We start from the raw sequence: 27883 nt of genomic DNA on the forward strand, positions 1-27883 counted from the left end.
GGCAGAGTGGCTGAAGGATCTCCCGGGTGGGGTGGGTGGGTCGGGGGACGTGGAACAGCCAGAGCCGGCTGAGCGGAGGGAGCGGGCTGGTTGATAGGGGGTTAGGAGGTCACAGAGCTAGGGTGGGGGGAGGCCATGGAGGACTTGAACTGGATCCTCTGAAGGATTGGGAGCCAATGGAGTCGGGCAAGAGTGGGGGAGATGGAGTCACGGAGTTTGGTGCAGGAGAGTTCTGGATTATCTGCAGTCTGTGGAGGGAGGAGTTGGGAAGGCCGACAAGCAGGGAGTTTGCATAGTCGAGCCTGGAGGTGATGAAGGCACGAACAAGAGTTTCAGAGGTCTGAGGGGTGAGGTAGTGGCGGAGTCGGGCGATGTTATAGAGGTGAGGGAAGGCAGAGTGGGTCATGGCTTGGATGTGGGGGAGAAAAGACAGTTGAGGGTCGAACAAGACAGCTGGGTTCCTGTCTGGCTGGTGAGCTATAGTGAGCAACCATGGAGGGTGATGCTGCCAGAGCCTGAGGTGCTGAGGCGCTGGCGCGAGTCAATCAGGAGGGCCTCAGTCTTATTCACATTCAACTTTAGGAAATTTGCTCTCATCCAGGACTTGATGTCCGACAGACAGTCTGTCAGGACAGCAGTGGTCCTGGAGTTGAGGGTGAGGCAGAAAGATAGAGTTACGTGTCATCCTCATACATGTGGAAGTTGACCCCATGTCTGTGGAAGATGTCCCCGAGGGGGAGCATGTAGATATTAAAAAGGAGACGAGGACAGAGCCCTGGGGGACGCCAGACGTGACAGTGCAGAGGCTGGAGGAGAAACCGTTAAGAGGCAACAAAGTGGAGACGGTGAGAGATAGGAATCAAACCAGGCAAGGGCAGGTCCGTGAATATTAAGTAAGATTAAGGAGATACACCAATGTGTCTGGCTTAAGCAGCCTTCACTGTAACTGAATTATAGATAATATTCATTGCTCATAAAATCATCAACTTCATTAACAACAACTTGCATCTATATAGTGCCCTTCATGCAGTTAGTGTCTCCTGATAACTTATTGCTTCGAGGGTAAGGGGCTCAGTGACGAGTTAACCGTCAGTTAGGCAGAGGTCCTCTCAGCCATAAGTAGGCGCTGTGACTGCCGTGCATGCTCAGATACAACACAGAGGCCGCTGGTCTATTGAAGGACCACACTATTATCTGAAGATAATTTTACTTAAAAATGTTTTGTAAGTTTGTTCACAAATCACAAGGATTTCACAAAATAACATTTTTAATTTTCCGACCAAACTTTTATGATAAAGCTAGTGCATAAATTTGGTGCATAAAATGCAGCAAAACGTTCAATTAATAAAATCTCAGCCAGACAATGGAGGTTAATAAAACAGATAGATTGTCTGCAGGAATGCAGCTAAACAGTGATCGTTAATGGAGTTAGATAATGGTGAGCACAGCTCTTTTACTTCTAAATCAATGTCCCTGAGACGACAACACTGTTATATTGTTTCTTGTGAAAAAAATTAAAATAGATTTATTCCTATATAAAGTACTTTTAAGCATAACATTGGACTACTGTAAATTATACGTTTACTGGAGTAGCAGAAATAGACAACACAACGGTGCTGATATTAAGCTTTGTAATCTTGTCCTGTATCTACTAAGGTTCCAAAACAAATCATATTTTCCATTTGCTTCAACCTGTGATCACTCAACTTTGGAATGTGCAGGTAAATGAAAGAAACCAGCTCAGGGGATTCTTACATAGTTCAGAGAAGGTTGAGATTTCTAGAGATAAAATATTTGATTTAACAAAAAATCTAAACTTCAACAACCATTGGATTATTATTTTAGACTTTAAAATTGTGCAGAATTTTAGAATATTTGTAAATTCAGTTTTAATTCGGAAGCATTTCTTTTATGAACAATGGAAAAAATAACTTCCAAGAGTTCAACAATTTTCCAAAATTCTGCACAATTTTAAATTTTAAGACCACGACATGTTAAAGCTAAGACCTTCAAATTTTGCACCTGAAAAACTGGGATTTAACAGAAATGTGGTCTGGAGTATTATTTTAAACAATAAGAAAATTAAAGAGCAATTTGAATCTGAATTTAGAAGCTCATCTGTTTCGTGAATATTTTCCTTCTGGTGGAGGTAAGAGTGGTGAGTAACAATACTCAAAATGGATGTTCCTCTTATTCTGTTGATTAAAAGCATGGAGGAATTCTCTCTGAATGGTGCTGAAAGTCCATCGTTGCATTCCCAGATGTGTGAGAGAGGGAAATCTGGACAGACTATCCAGTAGAGCTGGGAACCAAGGGCTGGAATCTCGCCGAGTCGAAGGCTGAAGGCTAATGTCCAGCTCCAAGAGGCTGTTGAGACCGGTCAATTCCTGGAAGAATGTGCCCCACGATTGATCATCGATAGTACCATTGTACATTAAATCCAACATCTGTAATTCTGGCAAATGTCCAGCACAGGAGACAGACACTAAAAGAAATAACAACTTACATTATTATAGTGTCAAAATGGCTCCAAATGCTTCATAGAAATTGTCAAGTGCACTTAGTTTTTGCAGTAAAACGCAGCCATCATTTAAGCCATGCGAGCACAGGATAGCACTTTCACCTCTGAGTCAGAAGCTTATCAGTTCATGCCTCATGGAGGGAGTTTGAACTCACAACCAACATCTACTTCTCATTTCAACACATTCATACAGGTGACTCCTTGGTCAAATGGCTATCTAACAGGTGGAAAACCATTGCTATGCTTAAGAGTATCTAAATTAAACTACAGTTAATAGATTCTACTTATGCATCATTTCCATTTGTCTGGTATTGAATGCACACTTTCTCCCTGGGTGGAAACACTTTAATTAATTCAGGAGCATTCAGGTGCAGGTTGCCGAGTGCCAAAGCTTGGTGACCTCAGAGTGTGCACTGGGATGGAATTTAGGCAGCTCACAAGATTAATTTGGATGATAATAATAAATAATAATAATAAAAAATAATAATCTTTGGCCTATCCGATCTCATCCTTCCAGAACATCTACCCTACCTCTGTATCCTTTCTTTCTTGCCATTCCCTCTTTGAACCCCTCCAATCCGGCTTCCACGCTGCCCACAGCACGGAAACAGTCCTGGTCAAAGTCATGAATGACATTTTGAACATCTGTGATCAGGGCTCCCTCTCCTCCTTGTCCTCCTCGATCTCTCTGCCGCCTTCGACACTGTCGACCACTCCATCCTCATACACCGCCTCTCCTCTCTACTTAATCTTTTGCGGACCTGCCCTTGCCTGGTTTGATTCCTATCTCTCTCACCGTCTCCACTTTGTTTCCTCTTAATGGTTTCTCCTCCAGCCCCTGCATTGTCACGTCTGGGGTCCCTCCCAGGGCTCTGTCCTTGGTCTCTCCTCTTTAATATCTACATGCTCCCCCCTTGGTGACATCATCCACAGACATGGGGTCAACTTCCATATGTATGCGGATGACACCCAAGAACAACAACAAGGCACCCTCAACTTCAGGACCACTGCTGCCCTGATGACTGCCTGTCGGACATCGTCCTGAATGAGGGTAAATTTCCTACAGTTGAATGGGAACAAGACTGAGGCCCCCCTGATTGGCTCGCCTCTGCATCTCAGGCTTTGGCAACATCAACCTCCATGGTTACACACTTCTAATCACCAAGACAGTCAGGAATCTAGGTGTCTTGTTCGACCCTCAACTGTTATTTTCTTCCCCACATCCAAGCCATGACCCGATCTGCCTTCCCTCACGTCCGTAACATCGCCCGACTCTGCCACTACCTCACCCCTCAGGCCGCTGAAACTCTTGTTCATTGCTTCATCACCTCCAGGCTCGACTATGCTTGTCGGCCTTCCCAACTCCTCCCTCCACAGCCTGCAAATAATCCAGAACTCTCCTGCACCAAACTCCGTGACTCCATCTCCCCCATTCTCACCCGAATTGGCTCCCTATCCTTCAGAGGATCCAATTCAAGATCCTGGACCTCATCTACAAAGCCCTCCATGGCCTCACCCCACAATACCGCTGCGACCTCCTAGCCCCCTACCAACCCACCCGCTCCCTCCGCTCAGCTGGCTCTGGCCTGCTCCATGTCCCCCGACCCACCCGCCCCACCATTGGCGGGAGAGCCTTTAGACACGCTCCCCCCAACCTCGGGAATTTCATCCCCCAATCACTCTGCCTCGCCTCCAAGTCCTGCCTCAAAACCCTTTTCTTCGACCATGCCATCGGTCACCTCCCTTCCCCTCCCCTCCCTTCTCCCTCCCCGACTCCAGCTCGGGTCTGAAATGCCGTACACTGTCCAGCGCCATACAGTGCGCTATACAAATGTAATCTTGTTGTTGTTGTTGTTCTAAACATTCAGATGCAAAACTGGTGATAGTTGTTCAAGGCATCTTTTGATCCTGAAAATCCAATGGAACTATAGGCCTCAGTGGCAACATTGTGCAGTATCATTAAACCTCTCGGGACAGGAAGCTGTTGAACTATATAACTCAGAGAAGCCGCCAATAAAATAACAAATGTTGGAGAGTTGAGGTACAATGTGCTGGTAGAACCGACATTAAAATAGAAAGGTTGAAGTTTGCAAGACAAAAGTAAACTGAAAAGGAAACATGTGATCAATACATAGAAGGAAATTAGCAAGAACTTGCGAATTCAGTGATGAGACATCAAATGATCAGGGACAATAACATCAATAACTTGCATTGATATGCAGGGTAGCTTCTTGGAGGGTTTAGGAGTGGTGGAGCCAGGGAGAAAGCCATATGCAAAGAGGAATGCCTTCAGGTATGATCTGAAAATGTGGAAGGGTGGGGGCAAGGGGAAGGGTAAGCAGGTAGGGAGATGCCGAGGCATGAACGGATTTGTAGACAATTTTTGGTCTCCTTATTTAAGGAAGGATGTACTTGTCTTGGAGGGGGTGCAGCGTAGATTTACTAGGTTAGTACCAGGGATGAAGGCGATGAGTTACAAGGATAGGCTGACCAATTTGGACCTATATTCTCCAGAATATAGAAGAATTAGAGGGGATCTTATAGAAACCTATAAGATCATCAAAGGGCATGATAGAGTAGATAGTGGGAGATTGTTTCCCCCGGTTGGAGAAACTAAAACCAGGGGTCACAACCTTAAAATCAGAGGCAGCCCTTTCGCACTGAGTTGAGGAAGAACTTCTTCACTCAAAGGGCGGTGACTGTATGGAACTCACTACCCCAAAGGGCTGTTGACGCTCAGTCCTTGAACATATTCAAGACTGAGATAGATAGATTTATTGCAAAAGGGATTAAGGGATATGGGGATAAGGCCGGGTCAGGTTATTAGCTGGAGTTAGATTAGAAGATCAGCCATGATTGAATGGCGGGGCAGGCTTGAAGGGCCGAATGGTCTACTCCTGCTCCTACATGTTATGTTATGTTACAATTGTGAGGATTTTGAAGTTGATCCATTATGTGATCGGGAGCCAGTGGAGTCTGGCAATGACTATTGTGATGGTGGTATGGAGTTTAGACTGGGTGATTATACGGGCAGCAGAGTTTGAATCAGCTGGATTTTGAGAATGCTGGAGCTGGGGAGACCGATGAGGTGGGCATTGGGAGGTGATGAAAGCATGGATGAGGGTTTCAGTTGCATTGGGTGGGAGGTACAGTTGGAGGTGGGCAATGTGACTGAGGTGGAGGAAAGCGGTTCTGGTCAGGGAGCTGATATGGGGTAGGCAGGACAGCTGGGGGGAACCTGATGCCAAGATTATATACAGGTTCTGATGGTCTTAGGGATAGGTTGGGGAGGTGAGGAGGTCAGAACCACGAGCAGAAGATATTGACAGGAGCACTCATCCAGGCCTTGATGTCTGACAAACAAGCTTACAGAATCACAGTCACAGCTGAAGTCACAGCTGGAGGAGCAGAAGTAGATCTCAGTGTCATCCACACCCATGTAGTTGACCCCGTATCTGCAGATGACGTTGCCGAGGGGGAGCATGGGAGGAAATGAGGGGGCCAAGGATGGATTGAGGTATGCTGCAGGTGAATGGAAAGGGGCAGGATACCTCGATTTCAGGACCACTGCTGTCCTGACAAAGTGTCTGTCAGATAATGAAAGACAAATTTCTCCAGTTGAATGTCAACAAGACTGAGGCTTGGCTCCCGTCAGCGTCTCCTCACCTCAAGCACTGACAGCATTACTATTAATGGCTCCTCTCTACACCTCATTGAGCCAGGAAGGAACCTTGATGTCTTGTTCGACCCTCAACTATCTTTTAAACCACACATCCGTGCCGTGATCTATTCTGCCTTTCTCCACTTCGGCAAAATTCGTCACCATATCACCCCCCCAGGCTGCTGAGACCCACATCCATGCCTTTGTTACATCCAGGTTTGACAATGCTAACTCCTTGATTGCCGAACTTACCAACTCTTCCCTTCACAAGCTGTAGATTATTCAGTACTCTGCAACTCGTGTCCTCTCCCACACTAAGCTCCATGACCAGATCACCCCCATTCTCACTAGGCTACACTGGCTCCCCATCCTCCAGAGGATCAAATTCAAAATCCTTGTTCTCACCTTTAAAGCCCTCCATGGTCTTGTTCCTCCCTATCTCTGTGACCTACTAAACCTTTACCAACCTATCGCTCCCCACACTCAGGAGGCACTGGCCTGCTCCACGTATCTCACCTCTTCCATTAGCATCGGGCTTCAGCCTTTCTGGCCCCACCATCTGAATCTATCCCAGAGACCATCTGTGTCGGCCTCTCTCTTGCCTCCTTCAAGGCCCATCTCAAGACCCTCCCTCTTCGATCGTGCCTTCTGTCATCTTTCCATCGCCCCCCCCCCACCCCCCCTCTACCCACCATACCTCTTGATTGGGTGCAAACCCCCAGCTTGGGTGCAAACCCTTCACTGTCCAACACCTTGTGACATCCTCCCACAGTGAAAGGCGTTATATAAATGCAATTTGTTGTTGTTTCTGTTGTTAATTTGTTAAAGGTATAATCACACTCTTCTTGTTACCTAGTGCTGCCAGGTCTTGGATGGTCAGATTGCAGCTACTCAGCCTCAACACTTGAAGATGAGTCACATATTGGAACACCTCAGCCAACAGCTTAATATTCCCACCGAGGCACTTATTCCAGGAAAGGTCCAACATCTCCAGTGTGGTAAGATTTGGAATTGTGTCAGCTGTAAAGTTTAACATAATTTTATTTGTTTTTAATACTTTCCAAAGCTTTGAAAGATTTCATCTGAAAGTAGGAAATACATTTCTCATTCAAAAGGCTGTTCAAGAAGCATATGAATCCTTTCAAGTAGAAGTGTTTAACTAACTTATCAGGGATAAATTTATAGGGATACCTATTGACTGATTAGTGTGACCGTGAACAATCATCTCTAAAAAGTGACCATCTAGGATTTGAGAATGAGAACTTAGTTGGATCGTGTGTAGTTTTGCTCAACTGCATAATAATCCTTGGATTTGATATAATCCTTGCATTTGATATAGCGCTTTATCACGTCTTCTAGACGTGTCAAAGTGCTTCACAGAATAGAATTGATTACATGTTATGTGGGCAAAACTTGGCAGAAAATTGCGCACGGCAGTGTCCCACATATAGCCGTGGATTGAGTGACCAAATTATTATTATTTATTTATTTTTTGCAGGGATTATTATCCCTGGAAAAGCGATCCGCCAATCAACTAACAACTGGGTTACTATTTACTGCTCGGTAAAGAGGCGTGTGGAATAAGGAAACATGCCCACGTTTTGCCCTCCTGGGAATCGAACTCAGGTCCTCTTGCATGCTCTCGCTGGATCCTCTTCAAGTGCTCTAACCACTGAGCTACAGGACTCCACATTATGGGTCAGTTGCAGTAATACGTCCAATTTTGGAAAACCCATTACAATAAGGATATCACAGACATCTAATTATAAAAAGCTATTTCTCACACAAACATCCCTTACCTCAATATATATAAAAATGCACCAAAACAGAATAAAACTACTTTATGGAATTGTATTACGTGCAAAGATAGGAACATAGAAGTTGAGTTTTTACTACTTTTCTAACAGGAAAGCTGTTATTTTACACCCAAGATGCAAATAAATCCAAGATTTTGACATAGGGAAGATGTTTCCACTTGTGGGGGAGACCAAAACCAGGGGACATCAACATAAAATAATCACAAATAGATCAAATAGGGAAGTTAGAAGACATTTCTTCACCCAGAGAGTAGTGGGAATGTGGAACATGCTATCACAAGGAGTTGTTGAGGCAAATAGCATAGATGTATTTAAGGGGAAACTGGAGAGATACATGAGGGAGAAAAGAATAGAAGGTTATGCTTGAAGGCTTAGTTGAGCAAGGGCAGGAGGAGGCTCATGTGGAGCATAAACACCGGCATAGACCAGTTGGGCCGAATGGCCTGTTTATGTGATGTACATTCTAATATTCTACATCATATATTCTAATGTAATGTAATATAAGTAATGTAATGTAATATATGTAATGCATATGTAATATAATATATGTAATGCATATGTAATATAATATATTCTAATGTAATATATTCTAATGTAATGTATTATGATCTATTCAAGAAAAAAGCAGCACTATCAGGAACAGCTTACCTAGCTCTGTAATCGAGTCTTTGGTTAGGCTGCAGTTGCTGGCGATGAAATCTTTTAATTTAGGCAAAAAGCGAAGTCGGGCAAACAATTGTTCAGCAGTTCCTATGTGCTTGTTTAATGCTAAGTTCAGTACTTGAAGATTAGCCAGCAGTGGAATGACCTGGGCTGTAAGCAAAACATTATAACTTGTTGTATAGAACAGTTTGTTTACATTTCCATTGAGCCATTACCAGAAATATTTGCACTTATATCAGATTTAAAAAGTCTCTTTTTAAAAGTAAACCAAGCATACATCTGTTCTACTTCTATAAAAATATTGTTTCTTAATTAATTATGCCTTATATTCTACTTATTTTATCCCTGGATATAACATCACAGCACACAATGTCAACAACAACAACAACAAAATTACATTTATAATAGCGCCTTTCATGTCGGGAGGCACTGAAAATGTCCTTGATAAGTCTGGTGGACTAAACTAAAACTTGAATGTTTCATTTTACTGATACATTAACTTGTATAAGTCATTAACAAGGCTGCAGTTATTGTGTCAAGTTTTGGTCACAATAAACTCAATGCAAGAATGGGTTATTGGTGCCATACCTGTCAGCAAACTCAACAATGTGCCCTCAACAGAACATTTCATGCAGAGAGACAGAGTTGAAACCCAATTAAGGTGGGAAATTGGGAAGGAGTGAAGAGTGAGCTGACTTCAGGAACAGACTAAGGGATACTTTTTAAAAAGTGTTTTGAAACTGAGATAGAGACTGCAGGGATAATGGATTTTGAAAGAGAGTTACAAAGAGTAGCGGCTGAAAAGTAACAACAGCAAATCTTGCATTTGAAATTACACATATAATATCAAAACTTCTGGAAATGCTTTGCATGGAATTTCGGTATAGTGACTGTGTAGTAGAATTCAGGCACAACAGACAATTTACACATAACATTGTTCCACAAACAGTTTCAAAATATGAGCAAAATATTTGATCAAAAAGAATGAAATTGCTAATTCTACATAAATTGTTCACAAAATCTCTCGGGAAATGCGTTCTGGTGAGTTCAAACTGTAACATTAGAAGGATACTCTCATTGAATCTTTACTCACTCAAAATGGAGATATCCTCTTTGGTTAATGAGCACTGATGGACATCCAGCACACACAGCTTGGTGAGGTTCAGCAGCTCGGTCCCTACCTCGTTGAAAGCTCCTCCAACATTCTTATTACAGGAGAAATCCAGCTCCGTCAGATCAGATAAGTGTCCAAGTGTAATGACTGAAATAATAAAAATCTGATATTATGAATGTATCATGAATTCCCTGTTTCTAAGGTATCCTGTTAGAAATCACTGCATATTGGACACCATTTAAGAAACACTGTGGAGAATCCGATGACGCTATTAGAAAAGAGAAGGGAGTTTTTCCTGCTGGCCAACAATCCCCCAAATCAAATTGGTCATTCGTTTCATTGCTGTTTGTGGGACAATGCTGTGTGCAAATTGTCTGCTCCACTTTACAGATATCAGTAAAGTCCTGATAACTTTCCCTCCAAGGGCTCAGGGACGAGTTATAAATGTATCCAGGATATTGACCGCATGCAGACTTAAGTCTTAAGTGGCAGTGCTAAGTTAAGCCAGGGTCAAGTTTATAAAGCACCGGCTACATTTACAAAATACTGGGTAGGCCTCAGCGAGAGACTGTGTTCAGTTCTGGGCACCACTTTAGGAAGGATGTCAAGGCATTGGAGAGGGTGCAAAGGAGATTGACCAGAATGGTACCAGGAATGAGGGGCTTCAGTTATCAGGAGAGGTTAGAGAAGCTGGGATTATTCTTCTTGGAGTAGAGAAGGTTAAGAGAAGACTTAATAAAAGTTTTCAAAATGATGAGGGGATTCAATAGGGTGAACAAGGAGAAACAATTCCCACTGGCTGGTGAGTTGGTAACCCGAGGACACTGATTTAAAATAATTGTTAGAAGAAGCAGAGGGGAGGTGAGGAGAAATTTTTTCAACAGCAAGTTGTTGGGATTTGGAATGCATTGCCTGAAAGGCTGGTGGGAACCGATTCGATAACAACTTTTAAGAGAAGTAGATAGTTATTTGGGGTGGACAATTTGCAGGGCTATTGGGGAGAGAGTGGGGGAGTGGGATTGAATTTGATAGCTCTTTTCAAAGAGCCGGCACAGACACGATGGGCCAAATGATCTCTTTCTGTGTTGTATAATTCTATGATTCTATGATTCTAAGTTAGCCAGAGTTTACTGTATCTTGTGAAGCACTCTGGGAATCTTCCTGGTATGAAAGGTGCTATACCAAATGTAAGAATTACTATTACATAAGGACTGCATGGGATGAATCCTAGGTTGCTAAGGGAAGTTAGGATGAAAATAGAGGAGGCTCTGGCCACAATTTTTCAATCCTCCTTGCATATGGGAGTTGTGCCTGAGGTCTTGAGGGCTGCAAATGTTACACCCCTGCTCAAAAAAGGAAAAAGGTATAACCCTAGTAACTACAGGCCAGTCAGTCTAAGGAAACTTCGAGAGACTATAATCCGGGGCAAAATTAATTTTAACTTAAAAAAATGTAAGTTAATTAATGACAGTCAAAGTGGATTTGATGATATACAGAGATGAAGGTAGTGCAGTTAATGTAGTGTGTATGGGCTTTCAGAAGGTGTTTGATAAGGTGCCACACAATAAACTAGTTAGCAAAATTGAAGCCCATGGGATAAAAGGGATGGTGGCAGCTTGGATACAAAACTGGCTGGGAAACAGAAAGCAGAGGGTAGTGGTGAATGGTTGTTTTTCAGACTGGATGAAAGTATACAGTGGTGATCCCCAGGGGTCGGTATTAGGTTCACTGCTCTTTTTGATATATGTGAATGACTTGGACTTGGGTATAGAGAAAAAATTGAAAGTTTGCAGATGACACAAAACATAGTAAACAGTGAAGAGGATAGTAGCAAACTGCAGGAGGACATAAACAGACTGTTGGAAGTGGGCAGACACATGGCAGATGAAGTTTAATGTAGAGAAGTGTGAGGTGATGCATTTTGAGAGGACGAATGAGGAGAGGCAATATACAATAAATGGTAGCATTTTAAAGGGGGTTCAGGAGCAGAGAGACCTGGGGGTTCACATACACAGGAGGCGGCAGGACAGGTTGATGGAGCTGTTAAAAAAGCATATGGGATCCTTGGCTTTATAAATAGAGGCACAGAGTACAAAAGCAAGGAAGTTCTGCTAAATCTTTATAAATCACTGGTGAGGCCTCAGCTGGAATATTGTGTCCAATTCTGGGCACCACACTTCAGGAAGGATTCAAAGTCTTGGAGAGGGTGAAGAGGAGATTCACCAGAATAGTACCAGGGATGAGGGACTTTAATTATGCGGAAAGACTAGAGAAGCTGGGATTGTTCTCTTTAAGGCAGAGAAGATTAAGGGGAGATTTAACAGAGGTGTTGAAAATTATGAGGGGTTTTGATGTGAGTAGATAGGGAGAAACTGTTCCCATGGCTGGAGGGTTGGTAACAAGGCAACACAGATTTAAGATAATTGACAAAAGAACCAGAGGGGAGATGAGGAAAAATGTTTTTACAGAGAGGTTTTACAGTCTGGAATGCACTGCCTGAAAGGGTGATGGGGATAGATTCAACAACAACTTTCAAAAGGGAATTGGATAGGGACTTGAAAAGGGAAAAATTGCAAGGATATGGGGAAAGAGCGGGGGAGTGGGTCTAATTGGGTAGCTCTTCCAAAGAGCCAGCACAGACACGAATGAACTCTTCCTATGCTATAATATTCTATGATTCAATGACTATTTTACTTAGCTGGAAGCAGTGATGATCTACTTTTGCTTGAAAAATGTTACCAGGAAACTAAACCATTACCTAAAGCCTGGAGAATATCCGATTTAAGTCCACACATGTGCAACTTTAACTTCTGCAGACGAGACAAATGCTTTAATTGTTGAGGTAGAGTTTTCAAACCACTTCCGACATCTTTATTCATGGAAAGATCCAAGACTTCTAGTTTAGGAATCACAGACAAAGCATTTCCTGATTGAAAGGAAATATTAAAGTATAGTTGGTTAATAATTATACCATGGTCTGCATCACTCCTGTACAACCAACTCTTCTCAGTCCACTCTCCCATTCGTCTACCACCCTCTCCTCCAACACCAAATGCAAGGAGATGATGGATTTCCTCGAGTCCATAGTCGAGGGGATCCGCTCTTCTGCCTCTATCCCCTCTACCAGCACCCTGTTTCCACCTCCCACTTCCCTTTCATCCCCACTCATCCCTTCCTCCACACTTTTGGCCCTGTGTCCCCCTCTGTGTTCACCTCCAGCATTTCCCATATGAAACCCACCCTTTCCACACCTCCCAACTCCACCACTTTGACCACTACTAACAGACCTCGTTAACCTCTCCCTGTCCACTGGCACCATAACCACCCCCCTAAAGAGAGCCGTCATCACCCCTACCCTCAAATGACCTTCCCTTGACCCAACTCGGCTCTCCAACTACTGTCCCATTTCAAATCTTCCTTTTCTTTCCAAGGGCATGGAATGAGTCGTCGCTTCCCAGCTTCGCTCTTTCCTCTCCCAACATTCGCTCGCTCCATGCACCCCTCCAATCTGGATTTTGTGCTGCTCACAGCACAGATATAGCCCTGGTCAAATTAAATTTTGTTCTCCTGCGACCAGGGCTCTCTCTGTCCCCTTGTCCTTCTTGACCTTTCAGCCGCTTCCAATACCATCGACCACTCTATCCTTCTCCACCACCTCTCCTTTCATCTCCACTTCAACAGTTCTGTCCTTGCCTGGTTCCAATCCTATTGTTACCATCCTCTGCCCTTCGTGTCCACCAACAGCTTCTCCTCTAACCCCCGCACTGTCACATGGGGTCCCTTAGAGCTCTGTCCTCTTTCTCTCCTGTTCAATCTACACATGCTCCTTGGTGATGTCATCCATAGGCATGGGGTCAATCTCTACATGGATGTGGATGACCCCCAACTCTATCTCATCGCCTCCACCCTCAACTCCAGGACCGTTGATGTCCTGGCTAATTGTCTGGATGACATCAAGTCCTGGACAAGAGCCACTTCCTCCAGCTCAGTGTTGGCAAGACAGAGGCCCTCCTGCTTGGCTCCCGGCACTATCACTATTCATGGCTGTGCTCTTCACCTCACTGAGCCAATCCGAAACTCTTGTGTCCTTTTCGACCCTCAGCTGTCCTTCAAACCCCACATTCCGCATAGATACATAGATATATAGTTACATAGAATGTAATAAGCCATTGTCAGTATCTGTAGAAACTGAATCACGAGATGAAATCTCCCGTTTTTTAAACATTTTAGCTGGTTAAATTGGAATAATGACATTGGACCATTACATTTAATAGAGGTCGCCTTCCATGCAGCGACTACTTCTGGGACGACTTATACTTTTCCCACCCACAAAGCTGGTCTTCGCATTCAATTTCAGCTCGACCATCTAGGGGGAGATGAGTGGACAAGTACAACCCAGTCAATCATAACAGTGGCCAATATCTGCATGGAGGACAGGATTTACATTGGCAACCACACACATGTGTCGTGTGTGGTAGAATGTGAGATAACGGGGTCGATAGATAAAATAAACACCGTGACAGTACAAGAAGGAGAAGTGATAATATTAAGAATGTCGGTATTCTGATTTTATTCTATGTTATTATTTACTTTGTCTGTTCCATTATTTCAGTAATTCTCAAAGTCTGTAAGCAAGGATAGAGGGAAACCCACTAAAATAATATTCAAAATTTCTGTGGTCATACTGTTTATGTTAATCATGATATTATTGATAATAATGTGCTGTAATTACAGATGATAAAATTGGTTGAAAGGATTGATGTGGTGGCTGAGATAAAAGGGAATCATGAAGATTCTGATGGTGATAGTGGGCCTGTGCTGTCAGCTTGACCCACCCCAGATGGGGACTGGATAGTTAGCAATTCCAGAATTCTGGTTTGTCTTAAGTTCCTAATCACAGCTGCTGTAACAATTTCATTAAGTTATTGCACTGAACTTTATTACTCGTGTCTTATGTTTTTGTGATTGCCCAAGCCATAATTTTATTTACATTGATTCTGTCTATGTTATTTGTATTCGCTATTAAGGGCCACCTGGGTGCAATCTGACCATTTACACTTAATAAATCATAGATAAATGAGAGATCGAAAATCTTATATTCTCACTCTCAAAGATTATATTTGTGATGTTTAATGTTTTTTAAGGCTTTTAATTCTGTATTTTCTTGGTTAGTAATGGCTGAACTAATATACCGTGCAGCCGTTGTGCCTTGATGACGCTGTAATTCAGATACTCTGGCTAACAAGAATTTCTCTCTCTTCCTATCTCTGACAGTTCTTGCTGCATGCGTTCTACTTTCTCCTGACTTCTCTCCGCACAAAAATGCGCCACATACACCAACAACTGTCTGGCCAACTTCACTTTAATCCAGCTTTCATAAACTTCTTTATCTTGGTGAATTCTTACCTCCTTATAGACTCTTTGGTCATCAATGGAAGTAATCCTTCCTTGCCCGCAATCCCGAACAACTTTTTCTCGAAAGCCTTTGTAGCTTCTGTGGTCATTTTACTCTATAGGTGGATCTCAACTCTCAATCCTGATCTTGCAATACAGTTCCTTCATCTCGATCGGCTAGTTCACAACCTTGCTTTCGAAACCTATCTACATTGCTTAGTCAGTTAACTCTAGATTAATTACACCTGGCTGACCAATTTGTAAGAGATTCAGATGGAAACAACCAATACAGTTGTGTAATAATCCAAGGTTTATTAAGTAATACAAACAGCTTAATTTATTCTTAAAACTGAGATCATAGATACAGTAGAATCGATATCGATTCCACTGGGAAGTGTGCTGACCCTCTACACAAGTCCAACTATTTCAAAGTTACATTTTTTTAATGTATTCATACATATGAATTCAAGATCCTCATCCTCACCTACAAGGCCATCCATTCATGGCCTTGCTCCCTCCTACCTCTTCGACCTACTATCCCCCTACTTACCTGCCCGTACCCTCCATTCCTCTGGCTCCGGTCTGCTCCACATCCCCTACCCCAACCGCCCTACCATCGGTGGCCGGGCTTTCAACCTCTCAGCCCGAGGCTCTAGAACTCCATCCCCCAGTGCCTTCGCCGCTTCCTCCCTTTCCTCCTTCACGGCCGGTCTCAAGTTCTTTCTCTTCAACCGTGCCTTCAGCTCCACTCTCAACTCTCTACCCCCTCCTCACTCCCCTCACCCTGACCCTGCTCGGGTCCCGACCCAACTGTCCAGCGCCTTGGGACATCCTCCCGACGTGAAAGGCGCTCTATAAATGCAATCTTGTTGTTGTATTTCTAACTCCACCTCCCCTTGTCACAGAGATAGCCTCCACCCTTCGCAGGCTGCTTTGCAGAGAGAGAGATATGGACAACGTCTGGGCAGCCTTCCACAACCTGCTTGTTTTTCAGCCTTGAGATAGGCAGGTGTTGAGCCTTTTAATCAGAACCTCAACCGCTCCAGCAAAGCTACTTTTAACCCATGCTAAGCTAGTCATTAAATCAAACAAACCTTATTAAAAGGATTATGGGTAGGTTACCTTATAAACGTACATAAAGATTAATTAAAAGCCTTAAAAAATTAAACATCACAAATATATTCTTACAAAACCCTCATTCTCCCCTTCAAACCCCTCCACAGTCTTGCTCCCACCCCACCACTCCGACCTTGTTAACCCTATCAGCCTGTCCGCTCCCTCTGCTCGGAGGACACCAGCTGCTTCAGGTCCCCCGCACTTCTGGCCCCACCACTGGGGGTCAGGCTTTCAGCATCTCTGTCCCCATACTCTGAAACTCTGCAATCCCTCCACCTCACCCCCTCTCTTGCCTCCTTCAAGTCCAGTCTAAAGACCATGACTTCAGCCACCCTCCCACCCACATCCCCCCGGCCCTACACCTTTCCTGACCCAACTTGCATCTCGGGTCCAAAAAACCCTGACTGTCCAGCGCCCTGGGACGTCTTTCCGATGTGAAGAGCACTATACAAGTGTAATTTGTTGTTGTATATTTTGGTGGACCAAAGGCAAATGGCCTTCTCCTTTTGTTAAATTCATCTGATCAAAGCAGGGTGGCAGGGTCAGGTGTCAGAGGAGATGAAGGGTCGGGGGGGGGGGGGGGCTGTGTGTGGGGAGAATCTAATTAGATCCTTGATCCTTGAAAGCCATTTACATGGTAATATTTACCCAAAGAGCTCCCATCTTCTGCAATTAGGTTGCAATCCATGAATTTGAGAATTTTAAGATTGCAGCCAGGTTTCAGTTTCTGGGTGAGATGAAACAGATTCCCTCCTAAACAGTTGTTATAGGATAAATCTACTTCTTCAAGATGAGGAAGAAATGGAATGGCATCACCTGAAAACACAACAAAGGTTATTCTTCCATAATATTTCCGAATCTTATGATACTTTCTGATGCCCTGGCAAAGTCTGAATCAAACTTCTATTCCTAAAAATTCAAGCTCAATATTTTGTAAATTGTAGGTTTGATTTATGTCAGCCTGGCTCAGTTGGTAGCATTCTTACCTCTGAGTCATTGTGGGTTCAAGCCTCGGAATAGAACTTTGAACTCAAACAGTAATAATAATAATAATAATAATCCTTGCATTTGATATAGCGCTTTTCACGTCGGGAGGACGTCCCAAAGCGCTTCACAGAACACACTGTAAAGTGAATTGACTGTATATTTGTGGGCGAACGCGGCAGCCAATTGCGCACAACAATGTCCCACAAACAGTCGTACATTGAAAATGACCAATTTATTATTGTTTTGGTTTTTGGAGGGATTATTATTAGGCTCTGTGTGGAGTAAGGAAACTTGCCCAAGGTTTCGCCCTCTGCCTGGAATTGAACTCAGGTCTCTCGCTTGCAAAGCGAGTCCTCTAACCACTGAGCTACAGGACTCCAGTACAGTCCAATGCAGTGCGGGTTGTCCACCTGACATGAAAGGTACTGCTTGCTATACACGTCATTTGTTGTTGTTTTTGGGGGTGCTACCCTTCAGATGAGACATTAAACTGCAGTTTCTGTCTGTTCAATTTGACATTAAAGATCTCATGGTGCTATTTGAAAACAGAAGGGCGTTTGTCCCAAATGTTTGTTCCAGTCAATAAACGCCCAATAAAATTGATTATTCATTTCATGAGTGTTTGTGGGACATTGGTGTGGACAACTTGGCTGCCATACAAAACACAAAACATTCAACTTTACAATAAAACTTGTGAAGCGCTTTGAGATGTCCTCCTGAAGAGAAATGTCTAAACCATACATAAGGATTATTTTTATTATTTACTATCAATAAAAAGGACAGTTACAAACCAAGGTAAAAACAAGGAGAAAGTTGGCCAAAATTAGAGGGAGAAATTTTTAATTGGTAAATAAATGGATGAACAGTTTTATTGAAAAAAATAGTGCATTATAAAATTAGTATATCACTTCAAAAGGCCAGGGTTTGCTTCCTAGGTGAAGCAGGGTTGTGAAGAACAGTTAGGTGTAAAAAGGAAAAGGTAAGGGGTGGGTGGGGATGTGGAACGACGAAGGGTGTGGATGGGGGAAGAGGGACGACTGGGAGGAGGAAAGGGGGGAGACGAGGGGGGGACAAGGAGAGGGGACTATGGAATCAGGGGAGACTACAATGCCCTTACAAAGAGAGTCTGAAAGGGTATGGGCCAAGAACTGGCAAATTAGGCTTATTAAGTTTAGATAATTGCAAGATACTACATTGAGGAAGTAAAAATAAGAAATACCAGTGGATGGAATGGAACTTGCAAAAAGAGGATTCTGAAAGAGATCTTAGAGTGTTCATAACTCCGCATTCACCATTGTCAAAAATGTCTCAGCCAAAATGAACAAGGCAGAGGGGACACTGGGCTATATTACCAAATCATTTGAGTTCAGATCACTCGGCGTATATCCAGGCCCTAGTGATGTCAATGGTACATAATATATAATATAATAAAATATATAATATAATATGTAATATAACTTAATATAATAATATCAATGCATTTGATAAAGCGCCTTATCATGACTTTGAGACTTTTCCAAGCACTTAGAAGAATAAGAAATGATTAGACAAGCTAGGGTTCTTCAGTCTTTAAAGGAGAGATCTCAGAGGGGACCTTTATAGAGGTATATACATTTTTAAATAAGATAGAACAAGTAAACCCAGGTGCACCAAAACCGCAGAACAATTTTAAATTTACAAAGGATAATAGGATTTTCTTTACCGAGAAAATAATTAAATAATAATAATAATTCTTGCATTTGATATCGCGCTTTTCACGTCTTCAAGATGTCTCAAAGCGCTTCACAGAATATACTGTAAAGTGAATTGTCTGTATATTTTGAGGGCGAAATGCTTTAGCAAATTGCACACAGCAGTGTCCCCACATCATGGATTGAGTTACCAAATTATAATAATTATTTTTTAAGGGATTATAATCCCCGGGAAAGCGATCCTACAATCAACTAATAACCAGATTCCTTACTGCTAGGTAAACAGAGGCGTGCGGAGTAAGGAAATTTGACCAATGTTTCGCCCTGCCTGGGTATCAAACCCAGGTCTTCTCGGTTGTGAGGCAAGTGCTCTAACCACTGAGCTATATTTATATTTGAAACCACCTTTTCACATCAGGAGAATGTCCTTAGGCGCTGGACAGTAAAGGGATCTGCACCCTAACCCCATCAGGATGGGTGGCAGGCGGGGAGGATAGGGGTAGGAGGATGACCGAAGGCACGGTCGAAGAGGAGGGTCTTGAGATAGTTCTTGAAGGAGGCAAGGGAGGGGGCGAGGCAGAGGGACTGCGGGATGGAGTTCCAGAGAGTGGGGCAGAGAGGCTGCAGGCCCACCTGCCAATGGTGGGGGGGTACGTCGGGATACGTAAAGTAGGCCGGAACCCGCTGAGTGGAGACCAGATTAATAATAACTGCAAATATTACAATTGATATACCTCTCATCCACATGCAACACTGAAAATAGAGATACTGACTGTTACCTAGGGCTGAAACATCTGCACTTGTTAGTCTGCAGTTACTGAGACTGAGGACCTGCAGTTTCGGGATGTGCTGCATGTGTGTGGTGAGCAGCTTCAGAGATCCACCAATTAAGTCATTCCAAGACAGGTCCAACTCCTCCAGTGCTGGAAGGCAAGGGAATATTGTGGCTGCAAAATACAAATAGTGTATTTTAGTCATAACCAAAACACAATGTGTAACAAAGCAGAATATTCAATACTGTAAAAATGATACACAGTTTGTTCAGTCAATTTTTGAAGGTGAAAGTGCAGGGAGTATGTCTCAATCGGGGGCCACACTTCAACTTCAACCTCAACCTCATAGTCTAGGCTGACACTACAGTGCAGTCCTGGGGCAGGTGGGCTGCACTGTCAAAGGTGCCATAGTTTGTTAAACCAAGGTCCTGTTTGCCTAGTTAGGTGGACTCTGGTTGGTGCATTTACATATATATATACGATCACTATGTTTCATAAAAAGATTGAAGTGCTTTGAGTTGTTCTTATGGTTTTAAGCGATGTATCAAATATAAGGAATAGTATTTTAAAAGCATGCTTGATAAATGCTTTTCTAGGTGCACAAGTAACTCCATTTATTTTATTTCAGGATAAGTGTCACGTTTTCCTCACCCACAAAATATACAGTCAATTCAGTTAAGAGTATATTTTGTGATGCTCTTTGAGACGTCTCGGAGACGTGATAAGGCTCTAACATAAGCCACTTCAACCATGGAGGGCAACACATCTCAGCATGAAACGTGTAAGAGCATTGCCACCATCTTCTTGTCCACAGCTCAGCTACACAACCCGTTGGGGGATGGTTCCACAGTTGGAGGTGCGGAGTTTAAGCAGCAGCTGCTTGCCTCTCTGCTGGCCAATCAAGGTGGATTCCAGCGCTGGACATTTATGTGTCACAAACTTGGATTTTGTGGGCAAAACGCCTTCCAGCAGCTGTCGCCCTAAGCCTCAGAGTTTTCTCATCAGTTATCTTGCAGATATCTGCCTTCAATGACCAGATTAAATTTGTTATTCACTTCAAAAGTGTGGATTCCTGTAGCTCAGTGGTTGGAGCATTTGCCTCGCAAGAAAGAAACCTGGGTCAATTCCGGGCAGGGCAAAATATTGGGCAAGTTTCCTTATTCCACATGCTTCAGTTTACCTATAGCAGTAAGTAGGAACCCAGTTATTAGTCGATTGGCGGATATGATTTTCCGGGATAATAATTCCTTCAAAAAAAATTGGTCACTCAATCCATGACTGTGCACAATTGGCTGCAGTGTTTCGCCCACAAAATACACAGTCAATTCACTTTATTCTGTGAAGCACTTTGAGACGTCTCGAAGATGTGATAAGGCACTATATCAAATACAAAGATTATTATTATAACTGTTTGTGGCACTGCTGTTTTTACCTACAAATATGAGTCACTACCTTTTGCAGTAAATCCTGTAAAATGCTTTGAGATGTTTCAAATATGTGATAAGGCACTATAACAAATGCAAGGATTATTTATTCTTCTTGACAGATTGATGCAACACCTGCAGTCCAGATCTCAGTCTGCATTATGATAATACTTACATTTGATACAGCTCTGCATCACATCTTTGAGACATCTCAAAGCTCTTCACAGAATATACTGCATGTATGATACAGGTGATTTGACTATTTTGTGGGCGAAACGCAGCACCCAATTGCGCACAGCAGTGTTCCACAAACAGTCATGGATTGAGTGACCAAATTATTATTTTTGCATTGTTGGATAAACTTACCCAATTCAACAATCTCATTAGAAGTCAGCCAGCTGTTATTGAGGTTCAGGAATCTATATTGTGCCTTTTTCCCCGGCTTCTCAGTGAATTCTTTAACCTGGGCCCAACCAGCTGCATTGTTGTCTTCATGATCTGTAGAATCAATTGCACCTTTAACAAGGAAACAACAACAATCATAAATAATCTTTAATCCAGCCGTGGGGACATGAAATGCAAGGAGATAATGTTACATTTGTACATTATATTGGTTAGGCTGTAGTTGGATTACTGCATTCAGTGTTTGGCAAATTAGTACTAATAATAATAATTCTTGCTTTTGATATAGCGCTTTTCATGTCTTCTCGACGTCTCAAAGCGCTTCACAGAATAGACTGTAAAGTGAATTGGCTGTATATTTGTGGGTGAAATGCAACAGCCATTTGCGCACAGCACCATCCCACAAACAGTCGTGGATTGAAATGACCAAATTATTATTGTTTTGTTCTCTTGAGGGATTATTATTAGCGTGTGGAGTAAGGAAACTTGCCCAAGGTTTCGCCCTGCTGGGAATCGAACCCAGGTCTCTCGCTTGGCAAGCGAATACTCTAACCACTGAGCTACATTTATGGTATGCTATGTTATGTTATATTTATGTTATGGGTTTGATAACATAAATTGATCATTGAGTAATTAATCAATTTTTTTTCAGTGCAACAGTGACACATGGCTTCCTTCTGTACTATAGACTTTCTACGACAAAGTCGAGAGAATGGCGGGTAGGAGATTTTATGGACAACAAACTAACCCCAAACCTCCTTTCCATATAATTACAAGACCCTTGGTCAGCATGATATACAATAGAAAATAGTCAGTTTGCAAAATACTGTGTTAAAATCCTGAATTTGCAGAATTCAAAGCTTGAATTTCCTAGAAAAAATCTTTTGTAATTTTAAGAAAACAGCTTTTGCAGTGCTATTTAGTTATGGTACCTGGTGTCTTTGAAATATTATTTTCTAAATCAGGTACTATTTCTCCCTCTTCTTCTTTTTCAACTCTTTCTGGGACATTCTCTGTTTCATTGGATTTCTCTGATGTAGTGTTAGAAAAGCCAAAGAAACGTGATACTGATGGGTGTGACCCTCTCTCAGCAAAGGATGTCTTTCTCCAGATCTGCTTCAGGAAAAGATCAAAGGGCGATTTGGACTGCTTCTCAATACTCTCCTCCTGCTGCCGTTTGGAATCTAAAAGAAATCTCAAAGGTTAGAAATAAATAAATGATTTTGCCACTGGAGAGATGTTCTATGGAGAGCGGATAGCAGCCAGATAATAATAATAATAATCCTTGCATTTACTATAGCACCTCAACACATCTTTGAAACATCTTAAAGCGCTTCACAGGATATACTGTAAAGTGTAGTTTGTGAGTGAAACATTGAGACAGCTTGTTGGTAGCATGTTTTTTTTAAGAGTAGAACAATTTGAGAATGGCCTAAAGAGACTTGGTTTATCTCATCAGTTCCGAGTTCTACAACTAACATTGAAGAAAAAAAATACCCATGTTTTCCATAAATCAAATCGCTTGGATGCTCCAGACTCTTTCATCCACACCTTAAATGAAGAAAACAATGTTGATTTTATCAGCATTGAGCTGCAAATATTTTGCACAGAAATACACAATCATTGTAACATACAGTTACAATGATTAAAAGATAATATTTTAAGCATTAACATAAAATCATAGCATTTTACAACTCAGAAGGAAGCCATTCTCCCTAAAAGTGGAACACATTAGACCCACCGCCCTGTCCTTTTCCCATCCTTTATATATTAGTTCTCGAATAGTTATCCAAATTCTACACCTATATTATAGCACACTGAATAATACTCACACTGTCAGTCGGTGGACGGGATTCAAAATACAAAGTAACCCTAATGTGGATCAGTATAAACAACTTTTTACCTTTTTATGTTTATTTTGATTCAACAAAAACAACATCCATTTACCCTTCATAAATAATAATATTAATCCTTACATTTGATATAGCACTTGATCTTGTCATTGAGACAAGATCAAAGCGCTTCATAGATTATATTGTAAAGTGGGTTGACTGTGCATTTTGTGGGCAAAACACTGTAGCCAATTGCACCCAGTAATGGCCCACAACCAGACTTGGATTGAGTGACCAATGTTTTTTTGAGGATTATTAGCCCCCGGAAAGCGATCCACCAATCGACGAACAACCGGGTTCCTGCTTATTGCTGGGTAAACAGAGGCATGTGGAGTTGCCTAAGATGTTGTCCTGCCTGGGAATCGAATCCGGGTCCTCTCACTTGTGAGGGTGAGCGCTGCAATACGGGACTGCAATAAGAGTATACATCTTGGATGCATTTTTAATATTGTACATAATCAAGGCATAAACATTATGATTACTTCCCTTCCCTTCTGTATAGTTTAGATCTGCTTAACTTGTGAATCAATCACTTTCAACGTTATTGAAGGATGTTGATAGCTGATAGCAAATTAAGAAAGGAAGTGAAAATGTAGATTTGTGTGTCATCCATATACACATGAAAGTTAACCCCACGTCTGCAAATGACGTCCTCCCACCCCCGCCCGGTCATCTGCTGTGACCCCAGGGCTCCACCCTTGGCCTCTTCTTTCCTCATTTATATGCTCCCTCTCGGTCATGCCATCCGCAGACCCGGGGTAAACTTCCACATGAATGCGGATGACACACAAATCTACTTTGCCAGATTCGACTCCAGGTCTTCCTATGTTCTATCAGCTTGTCTGGCAGACATCAGGGCCTGGAAGTGTAAACTTCCTGCAGCTGAATATGGACAAGATGGAAGCCATACTCCTTGGCTCCTGTCAACATTTTCACTCCTACGGAGCTAAACTCCTCAACCTCCCTGGACTCTCCCTCAGACTCACTGAACCAGTGTGTAATCCAGGTGTCTGGTTCAACCCCCAGCTGTCCTTCCTCCCCCACATCCAGTTCCTGACCAGGACCGGCTTCCTCACCTCTGCCACATTGCCCGTCTCCGACCATACCTTACCCCAAATGCAGCCGAAACCCTTGTGCATGCATTTGTCACCTCCCACCTGGATTACTCCAACGCACTCCTCGCTGGTCTCCCCATCTCCACTATTCAAAAAATCCATCTTATTCAGAACTCTGCCGCCCACATACTGTCCTGGACCAAACTCCGTCCCCACATCTCACCAGCGCTGTCCCAGACTCCACTGGCGCCCCATCACCAAACAGATCGACTTCAAGATCCTCACTCACGTGTTCCATTCCCTTCACTCCCTGGAACCTCCCTCCCTCTCCGACCCCCTCACTCTCCCCAATCCACTACCTGGCACCTCCGCTCGACTGGCACTGGCAGAAGCTCATCCCTCGCACCCGCCGCCCCACCATCGGAGGTCACGCATTTAGCTTCTATGCCCCAAAACTCTGGAACACTCTCCCTCAATCCCTCTGCCTTGCCCCCCCTCTCCCCCTTTTCAAGTCCCATCTGAAAACCTTCTTTTTCAACAACAAAAAAAATTACATTTATAAAACGCCTTTCATGCCGGGAGGACGTCCCAAAGCGCTGAGACTGTAATTATGGTCACCTGCACCCCATGGCTTGGAGTTAGGCTCCACCACTGTTAAGCGCTTTGAGACGCTAGCCTGTGTGAAGGGCGCTATATAAGTACAAGTTGTTGTTAATTTAAAAAAATGATCTTCCTTTTCTAAAGATTATCTTTGAATCATTGCAGTTAAGGGGCACACTTAAAACAACGCTTGTTTTGGAGTTGGGATGGGGAGGAGGTGTGCAACAAAGAGGCATCATATGTTTCATCAGAACCCAACAAATGATGAGATTTATTACAATATGTTTGTGTGCTTAAAGAACTTCCTTAATTACTATATTTTCTTTAAAATAGTGGCCTTTTAAGGATAGTTCACCAGTTATAAGTTAATAATACCTATAAACCATTTGGGGAAATATTCCTTCGGAAGTGAAATCAAGTAGAACATATCAACTGTTAAACTAAACAGTACAAATATATTCGTATCATATGCAGTTTTACAACATCGATTTTGTTGAAAACCAAGTTTCTATGTCTTCGTTTAAAACTTCCTTATCTTACCTCAAAACCTTCATACATCACAGTGTTTTAATCCAAGGACCATCTCGGGGACAGTGGTGTATAATTATATTATTTGATAAATACTGACGGATAAGTTGTAATGATTACAGTGCATCAATCACTCCATCACTCACTAAAGACACAAACTTTTCTTTACCGATATTTTCGTAGAAAAACGATACACAAACTGCTGTTATTTTGAACGTCACTTCAGTTATTAATAGATCTAATCGCTAAACCCAAGTTTATTTCATAGATTTCCTGATCCCAATCCGGGTTCAAACCCTCGGGTATGAATGACATTAGATTTGTGTGCGGATCCCCCGCACTCACCTGCACTGCGGGTCCTCTCGGCTCCGGTGGGAATACGGCACTGCACTGAGTGACCAGGAAGTCACTGTCCGACACACAGGGAATCATTCCGGGAACTTCCCTGAACTAAGGATACCCACAGCGCACACCGCACCGCACCGCCACCGCCACCGCCCGCACCGTACACACCGCACCGCACCGCCACCGCCCGCACCGTACACACCGCCACCGCCACCGCCCGCACCGTACACACCGCACCGCCACCGCCACCGCCACCGCCCGCACCGTACACACCGTACACACCGCCACCGCCCGCACCGTACACACCGCACCGCACCGCCCGCACCGTACACACCGCACCGCACCGCCACCGCCACCGCCCGCACCGTACACACCGCACCGCACCGCCACCGCCACCGCCCGCACCGTACACACCGCACCGCCACCGCCCGCACCGTACACACCGACACCGCACCGCCACCGCCACCGCCCGCACCGTACACACCGCACCGCACCGCCACCGCCACCGCCCGCACCGTACACACCGCACCGCCACCGCCACCGCCACCGCCCGCACCGTACACACCGACACCGCACCGCCACCGCCACCGCCCGCACCGTACACACCGCACCGCACCGCCACCGCCACCGCCCGCACCGTACACACCGCACCGCCACCGCCCGCACCGTACACACCGCACCGCACCGCCACCGCCACCGCCCGCACCGTACACACCGCACCGCCACCGCCCGCACCGTACACACCGACACCGCACCGCCACCGCCACCGCCACCGCCCGCACCGTACACACCGCACCGCACCGCCACCGCCACCGCCGCACCGTACACACCGCACCGCCACCGCCCGCACCGTACACACCGACACCGCACCGCCACCGCCACCGCCACCGCCCGCACCGTACACACCGCACCGCACCGCCACCGCCACCGCCCGCACCGTACACACCGCACCGCCACCGCCCGCACCGTACACACCGACACCGCACCGCCACCGCCACCGCCACCGCCCGCACCGTACACACCGCACCGCACCGCCACCGCCACCGCCCGCACCGTACCGCACCGCCACCGCCCGCACCGTACACACCGCCACCGCCACCGCCCGCACCGTACACACCGCCACCGCACCGTACACACCGCCACCGCACCGCACCGCCACCGCACCGCACCGCCACCGCACCGCCACCGCCCGCACCATACACACCGCACCGCCACCGCCACCGCCCGCACCGTACACACCGCACCGCACCGACAGCAACAAGAACACAAAACAAGAACAGGACACAGTACAAGTCCACAAACTGTCAACTTCATAACCACATGGATTCGAATTGAGAGGAGAAAACAGCGCGAGATTCAAAACTATTGTATTGATTAATGCGCGTTCCACCGACTAAATAAACACAAGCGTTTTGAATTTGGGTTCTCACTGTGTGTTATCCCCCAATCACAGCACCGGGTGATCACCGACTCTCGTATCTAAATGACCTTTTCTCCGCTGAATCCTTCTCTTTCTTGAACATTATTTTTTTACCATCGCTCTCCTTAAGGTCTTCATTGACGGCCCTCATCTCCTGGTGTGTTTGACGCAGAAATATCCCGTCAGAGATTTAATGTACTGCGTAAAGGTCGGAGGTCAGCAATGCAGATTCTAGGAATACGAAAACTGAGAGGGAAAGAGATAGAGTGCGTCAGAGAGAGACTGAAAGGAAGAGTGAGAAAAACGAGAGAGAGACTGTGAGAGACAGAGACACAGAGAGAGAGAGAGACAGAGAGGTGTGTTGTGCTCAGTCTGGTGTCTGGGCCATGGGGACCCCACACCATGTTTGGGTAATCTGCCACTTTATAAATCACTGCTGCGATCGCCAGAATACTGTGTGCAGTTCTGGTCACCTCAATA

General features: G+C 44.2%; 1 protein-coding gene across 7 annotated transcripts; it reads right to left on the minus strand.

The window, feature by feature from the left end:
* Positions 1-1249: 1249 nt before the first annotated feature.
* On the minus strand, positions 1250-27580 carry lrrc31 (leucine rich repeat containing 31). Of its 7 annotated transcripts, none has more exons than XM_042339353.1 (11): positions 27518-27564; positions 23061-23114; positions 22496-22747; positions 21528-21677; positions 19744-19911; positions 16935-17102; positions 12535-12702; positions 9756-9923; positions 8648-8812; positions 7035-7202; positions 1250-2485 (listed from the first exon to the last, which is right to left on the minus strand). In XM_042339353.1, exons 2-11 carry the CDS (start codon positions 23071-23073, stop codon positions 2115-2117), a joined length of 1791 nt encoding a protein of 596 aa, XP_042195287.1. In that variant the 5' UTR covers positions 23074-23114; positions 27518-27564; the 3' UTR covers positions 1250-2114. The 7 variants fall into 7 exon arrangements, with proteins under 7 accessions (XP_042195287.1, XP_042195288.1, XP_007910058.1 ...); XM_042339354.1 differs by lacking the exon at positions 27518-27564 and adding an exon at positions 25984-26128; XM_007911867.2 differs by lacking the exon at positions 23061-23114 and having other exon boundaries at positions 27518-27580.
* Positions 27581-27883: the final 303 nt, after the last annotated feature.

The sequence above is a fragment of the Callorhinchus milii genome, unplaced genomic scaffold, assembly GCF_018977255.1.
Source record: "Callorhinchus milii isolate IMCB2004 unplaced genomic scaffold, IMCB_Cmil_1.0 Scaffold11, whole genome shotgun sequence".
Lineage (NCBI taxonomy): Eukaryota > Metazoa > Chordata > Chondrichthyes > Chimaeriformes > Callorhinchidae > Callorhinchus > Callorhinchus milii.

Coding starts and splice junctions, on each gene's coding strand:
- lrrc31 (XM_007911867.2), bottom strand. CDS start 27,554: ATGAGGGCCGTCAATGAAGACCTTAAGGAGAGCGATG. Junction 19,912..21,527: donor TAATGAGATTGTTGAATTGG/GTAAGTTTATCC, acceptor TGTATTTTGCAG/CCACAATATTCCCTTGCCTT. Junction 8,813..9,755: donor AGAGGATATCTCCATTTTGA/GTGAGTAAAGAT, acceptor TTTTGCTTACAG/CCCAGGTCATTCCACTGCTG.